Genomic DNA, 6,929 nt, shown 5'->3' on the forward strand with positions numbered 1-6,929 from the left:
TTGAGGCAAAAATAGTTTTCCTAAGTTTAAACGAGACAAATTTAACAATAATGGGCCGATATTTGTCGGAGACAAAGCGGCCTAGTCTATGGGCTCGGGATATGCGTTCGTCGCTCTCATCCAAACCGAAGTTAAACGTGGCCTTTAGAACGAAGCAAATTTTTTGTTCGGATTCGGCCCATGTCTCTTGACAACTATCGCCGATACCGTGGGATATCAAGTTCTCTCCTCGTGAACGATCTTCTAATTCGTTCAGTCTCCGATCATGTGCTACGACATGAGCAACACTTTCAGCCTGAGGCGCCTCAGATTTGAGAATACTGTTTTCCACTTCAGTGAGACGACCATCAATATCTGCAATCTGCAGCTCCATTGAATATTGTGCCACCTTAAGTTCATTAAATGCGGTCATAACTTTGTCGTGCCTAGAATCCATTTTATGATGTAAAGATTTTATTAGCGAGACTAATTCAATGTTTTGCTGGGAAGACTCAACCTCAGAGGGTCCAGGAATCAACTCAACGTCACCGGACATTATTAAGAACTTCACGACGTGAACGCAATCACAAGTCAAAGAGAGCAACACTTGTGGGCATGGAAGTACTAGCAAAAAAATATCGTCAGATTTTTTTCAAAAGAGTTCAGGAGTAGAACCTATCTGCACCAAGAAACGAAATGGCGTTTGATGCATGCTCGCTGTTGCCGTACTTCCATGCCCACTAAGAGGATTCCAGGGGCGCCGACTTCTTAACTAGTGTGCCGGAGGTGATGCATCAGTCGATGCCGATGTCTTGTCCAAGGAGGGCTGCGGTAAGTAGTCTTCAAAGGATGGGGCCGTTCCCTCGCAGCGAAGCGATCCGGCTGGCGATGAATCGAAAAGCTGGAGGCTGTTATCCGGCGTCAGCAGCAATGGACGCAACTGCGCAGTCCTGGCGCCGAAACAATGTTTCCACGGGGCAAGCAGGACCAAGATCTGCATCAAGAAACGAGCGTTTGATGCATGTTCTCTGCTGCCGTACTTCCATGCCCACGAAATACTGACAATACATTCAGCATCCTAGGCAGATTTATTCCTCATAATGCCAGACCCCCATTGCTGTAACTATAAAAATGTAGTTGTCACGGGCAGCAGTTTTTAGTTTTTTTATTTTCAGTTAGGTTAGGTTAGGTTAGGTTAGGTTAGGTTAGGTTAGGTTAGGTTCATCTGTTGGTGGAAATCGTAACTTCCCATGCCCACTCCCTAATATCTTCTCATGCGAGTCAATATTCCCAGGTTCGCAATGGAGGAACAACCGAAAATTTGCCTCGAGGTAGGTATCTTCAATTCCAAGGACCATAAAAAGCTGGAGCTCGATGTGGCAGCCTTGAAACGACTGTTACTGGACGACCGAGTCAAGGACAAGCCCGTGGTTGTGATCTCGGTGGCTGGGGCCTTTCGGAAAGGGAAGTCCTTCTTGCTTAACTTCTTTATACGCTGCCTGCGAAGTCAATGTAGGGACAACTGGCTTTGCGAGTCCGACGGGACACTCGATGGATTCACCTGGCGCGGAGGATGGGAGCGAGAGACCCTGGGAATAAACCTCTGGAGCGAGGTTTTCCTGGTAAGCAAATCAGTCCTGCTAAAGAATTTTGGAAGACTGACTGCGTATCTGTGCAGGTTCCTACACCTGAAGGGGAGGAGGTGGCTGTGGTCTTGATGGACACCCAGGGCACTTTCGACGGGAACTCCACAATGAAGGAATCTGCGGTTATATTTTCTCTCAGCACAATGCTGAGTTCAGTGCAGATCTACAATCTTTCGCAGCGCATTGGAGAGGACGACCTCCAGCATCTGCAATTCTTCTGCGAATACGGAAAGTTGGTGCAAAAGGTGCGTAGCATGGGGAAGAATCTCACTGGAGGCCACTAAAGCACTAAATTCACGAAGCCTGTGTTACTGCAGGAAGTGACTGACGCGCCATTCCAGAAACTGGTGTTTCTGATCCGGGATTGGAGCTATTCGCACCAGTTGAGCTTCGGTGAACAAGGGGGCCGAGAATACCTAAAACGGTACCTAGAGATTTCGGAAGATACGCCTGAGGAGCTACGAAAATTGCGCGAAGGTGTTCAGTCCTCCTTCGAAGAGATGACCTGCTTTCTGATGCCTCATCCAGGAGCTAAGGTACGTCGTAACTCTTTCATGTGCATGCAGTAATCGACTACTCACGCAGGTGGCGGAGGACCCGAACTTCAAAGGATGCCTGTCGGACGCTTCGCCCAATTTCAGACAGCACTTAGGGGAATTTATATCCAGCCTCGCCCACCCTGAAAACTTGCATCCTAAAAGGATCAATGGTTTCAGCATCACTTGCAAGCAACTATTCGCCTTAATTAAGGTATAGCTACGCATGCTGTTTGCGCGTGTCACAGTGAGCGATTGGTGCAGGTCTATGGAGAGGCTTTCAAGAAGGGTGACATCCCCACTCCTCAGTCTGCGCTTGAGGTGAGAAATTATATTTTGCACTTGGCAGTTTCAGAACTTTTTTTTCTATTTTTAGGCGACTGCCACGGCAATGAACGCTGCTGCTCTGGCAGAAGCTGGTGCGTTTTTTGTGCGAGGCATGAAAGAGGTAAGTGAATCAAAGGAAATTTCGGGAGGTTCTAGGCTCACATTCTTACGACGCTCTCAGATGTTCTTTGGCGGTAAGTGGCTGAGCGAGCAGGAGCTCAACAGATGTCTCGAGGAGCGACGCGAGGAAGCTCTTCACATGTTCGACAGCGCCTTGAATATGGGCGGCGAGGACCTGAAGGAGCAATACAGAAAGACACTCCTAAAGGTAGGCTTCGATTTAAGCTTTTTTCCCCAACATGTTGCTGTTTTTTTTAGAGAAGGTAAGACGTGAAAATGTCATTATTCTGCAGTTCGTGATTTTAAACAATATTGTAGCGTCATATGAAACAAAATTTAATCAACCATTAGCCGACCAACGTTGATGAAGAACAACCCCTACGTGCCGGTGAGACCTAACCAATCTTACCAACTAAATAAGCATATGTCTAGAAATATATACAGGGATAAATCACTTTTTAGGCTTTACTTCGGTTTAGAAGCATTATTCCACTATACAGCGCAAACAAATATACCATAGGATGTATTGTTCGTCTTTCACATATTTTTCCCTGCTTTAACAGTACTCACTGAAGGGCTGTTTTTTTAGATTTCCGCTGAATAAATATCTGTTGCAATACAACATGGCAGCATATGCATATTTTGGCACAGCTGAGTGCCAACCTCATAGCACAATCCCGTTATCAAGCATGGACAGTAAAATCTACCCAGGTTTGAGACCGTAAAAAATTATTTAAATGACAATGAGTCGTGAACAGACATGGCTTGGGGTATGTTTAAAAGGAACGTGAAAGCCGGTGTTCTGAGCCGCTCATATTCCACGCAGTTTGTCGCTACAGCCGCTATCATTCACTTTCCCTCAGTCATAATAAGATGTAAGGAATGATTGCTTTATTTTGTTCATGTTATCATGAACGTCATTATTATGAACATCGTTATGTTATCATGATCATGTTATCGCCTGTGCTATTCACTGCCTGTTTACAGACGGTATTCCGGTGCTTGAGATGGGAACAGTTGGCATAAGAGTTAATGGAGAATGCCTACGTAGTCTGCGATTCGCTTATGACATTGCATTGCTAAGTCACTCAGGACATGAACTGCAAAGCATGATCAATGAGTTAGACAGGCAGAGCAGAACAGTGGGGCTAAAAATTCACATGCAGAAGACCAAAGTAGTATTCAACAGTCTAGCAAGAGAACAGAAGTTAGCAATTGATGGCACGGTGCTGGAAGTAGTAAGAGAATATGTCTACTTAAGGCAGGTAGTGACAGCTGCTCCGAATCATGACAGGGAAATAACTAGAAGAATAAGAATGGGGTGGAACGCATATGGCTGGATCTCTGAGATCATGAATGGCAGTTTAAGAATATCCCTCAAAAGAAATGTAGACAACAGCTGCATCTTGCTGATACTCACCTATGGGGCAGAAACGTCGAGGCTAACAAAGAGGGTTCAGCTTAAGTTAGGGACAACGTAGCGAGCTATCGAATGAAAAATGCTAGGGGTAACGTTAAGAGATCGGAAGCGGGCGGGGTGGGTGAGAGAACAAAGGCGGGTTAATGACGTCCTAGTTGAAGTCAAGAGGAAGAAGTGGGCTTGGGCAGGGCATATAATGCGAAGGCGAGATAACCGCTGGTCCTCAAGGGTAACGGAGGGAATTCCAAGAGAAGGCAAGCGTAGCGGGGGACGGCAGAAAGTTAGGTGCGCGGATGAGATTAAGAAATTTGCGGGAATACGATAGCCGCAACTGGCGAAGGACACGGTTAATTGGAGAGACATGGGAGAGGCCTTTGCCCTGCAGTGGGCGTAGTCAGGCTGATGATAATGATGATGATGATGACTTTAGCTTTTGTCACTAGCAGAAGAGGAGGAAAGGCGGGTAAGGAAACCAGTTTGCTACACTGCACTGGGGGAAAGGGACGCATGGATATAAAGGTGAGGGAGAAAAGAGAGAGATAAGAAGAAGCAGAGGTGGAAAAGACTTGGGCAAACTGACAGGCTGTCGTGCAGGCTCAACACTCTTAAGAACTGCAGGACGGCCTGGCAGGCCCTCAACGCCGACGATCGCCGCGGCCAGTGTCCAATAATCTTGAACTTCATGAGCGGGCACGAATCGATGTGTTCCGGCGCATGGGGTAGGGAATGTCTCGAAGAACAGTTCGCTGGGCATTCACAAAGAATATGAGATATGGTCCCATCGCGGCCGCAGATGTCACATGCTTTGTTATCAGCCATGTCTATCGCAGTAGAGTAATGGTTTCTGAATACGACACCAAGCCACAGGCGACACAACAAAGTTGCTTCACGTCGTAAAAGTTTTGGTTTTGGTTTTATGGGGTTTAACGTCCCAAAGCGACTAAGGCTATGAGAGAAGCCGCAGTGGAGGGCTCCGGAAATTTCGACCACCTGGGGTTCTTTAACGTGCACTGGCATCGCACAGTACACGGGCCTCTAGAATTTCTCCTCCAAAGAAATTCCAGCCGCCACGGCCGGGATCGAACCCGCGTCTTTAGGGTCAGCAGCCGAGCACCGTAGCCACTGAGCCACCGCGGCGGCAGTAGAGTAATGGTTTCTGAATACGACACCAAGCCACAGGCGACACAACAAAGTTGCTTCACGTCGTGGTAGGCCGGATGGAAGTCATAGCATCAGGTCAGGATCCAGAGAAAAAAAAGGTAAAGAGTATAAATGAATAATGTTTATTGTTCAACTAAACAAAATAAATGACTAATGTTTATTATTCTCGCTTAGTGGATTCCAAGGTAAAGCTATACTAAAGACTCTTAGTCGAGGAATGAGCCGCCGTGGTGACGCAGTGGTCATGCCGCTCAGCTGGTGACCCGAAAGGCGCGTGTTCGATCCCGGCCGCGGTGGTCGAATTTCGATGGAGGCGAAATTCTAGAGACCTGTGTACTGTGCGATGTCAGTGCACGATAACGAACCCCGGATGGTCGACATTTTCAGAGCCCTTCACTACGGCGTCCCTCATAGCCTGAATTGCTTTGAGACTTTAAACCACCATAAAACATGCACCTTAGTCATGAAACCCTTGAATTGAAGAATATAGCGCCAGAGCATGCAGACCACGAAAAGACAAGGACGAGACACAAAGCGCTAACTCACAACTAATTTTATTGAAACCAGGCAGCGCCTTTATATGGCGAAGTTCCACGTGAATTCATGAAACCCTGCCGTGTTCCAACTCGAATTGGCTGCATCTACGTTGGAGAAGAAATGTAAAATGAAAATTGGTTTTGAGGAATGCAAATGATGCCGTAACTATTTCACATATCTGGGTGGACGCCGGAACAGTGCCATAAGGGAAGGGATAAAGGCCGGAGTAAAAGTAGAAAGCAAGAAAGAGGTGCCATAGTGGAGGGGTCCAGAATAATTTCGACCGCCAGGGGATCTTTAACGTACACTGAATCGCACTGCACAAGGGCGCCTTTTGCTTTTAGCCTCTATCAAAACGTGACCGGCGCGGTCGGGTTCGAACCCGGGTACTCCGGCTCAGTAGACAAACGCCTTAAGCTCTGAGCCACCGCGGCGGGTAAGAAATGTGCAACCATTCCGCTTCGCAAACCAAAGCCAGCTAACCTCCACGAATTTCCTTCCAGGCCATCGAAGGATACTCCGCCGGATTTGTCGAAGCTAACACGGAGAACCGGAAGAACTTTGAAAAAGCAGAGAGAGAGAAGAGAGAAGAAAGAGAAGCCTTCGAGATGATGATTAAAGAGCAGAGGAGAGCCTTAGAGGAATCCCAGCAAAGGTGCCGAGAGGAATATGAAGCATGTCAAGCATCCGAGAAAAAGAGGAATGAGGAAAAAGCCGCTTATGAGAAATTGAAGCAAAAGATGAGAGAAGAAAGGGAAGCCCTCGAGAAGAGGCTCTCACTACAAGTGGTCGCCTTCGAGGAAGCCCAGAAAAGGAAGGAAGAGGAAAGAGCACAGTGCGATGGAGAGACCAGAAGCAACACAGTTAAGGTCCTAAAGACCAACTTCTTCGCGAGTATGAGAAAATTTTTGGAGTCATTGCCGTTTCTAAGCCCCCTCGTAATGTATGGCTTGGAATTAGGGCTCCGTTTGCTCGAAGAATGGATATGAAGTCTCTCCATGGTGAGTACCAGTCTATAGCGAAGTATTCCTTCAGTATCACAAGCATTGTTACCTGAGAGCATTTGAGCTGTTACAACTTAAGACAACATTTATCAGACGTCTTAGAAGTTGTCCAACGTGATCTCTTTCTGAATCAGGTTGTGAACCTAAAGGCCAAATTTCTAAGGCTACTGGAAGTGTCTCGTATTTAAGAAAAATGTCA

At 46.9% G+C, this 6,929-nt stretch overlaps 1 protein-coding gene across 1 annotated transcript; it reads left to right on the forward strand.

The window, feature by feature from the left end:
* The first annotated feature begins 1,280 nt into the window (after positions 1-1,280).
* Positions 1,281-6,715, forward strand: LOC149324884 (atlastin-1-like). The gene is made up of 8 exons (XM_089565232.1): positions 1,281-1,601; positions 1,658-1,870; positions 1,943-2,161; positions 2,211-2,375; positions 2,426-2,482; positions 2,538-2,609; positions 2,670-2,816; positions 6,230-6,715. Exons 1-8 carry the CDS (start codon positions 1,281-1,283, stop codon positions 6,713-6,715), a joined length of 1,680 nt encoding a protein of 559 aa, XP_089421358.1.
* The last annotated feature ends 214 nt before the right edge of the window (positions 6,716-6,929 follow it).

The sequence above is a fragment of the Amblyomma mixtum genome, unplaced genomic scaffold (genome assembly GCF_055824585.1).
Source record: "Amblyomma mixtum isolate Tamu unplaced genomic scaffold, ASM5582458v1 scaffold_13, whole genome shotgun sequence".
NCBI lineage: Eukaryota > Metazoa > Arthropoda > Arachnida > Ixodida > Ixodidae > Amblyomma > Amblyomma mixtum.

What these genes read in the sequence shown, in the direction of transcription:
- LOC149324884 (XM_089565232.1), top strand. Translation starts at nt 1,281, where the DNA reads ATGGAGGAACAACCGAAAATTTGCCTCGAGGTAGGTATCTTCAATTCC. An exon ending in AACTATTCGCCTTAATTAAG is followed by an intron (nt 2,376 to 2,425) that starts GTATAGCTACGC and finishes CGATTGGTGCAG; the next exon opens with GTCTATGGAGAGGCTTTCAA. An exon ending in CTCCTCAGTCTGCGCTTGAG is followed by an intron (nt 2,483 to 2,537) that starts GTGAGAAATTAT and finishes TTCTATTTTTAG; the next exon opens with GCGACTGCCACGGCAATGAA.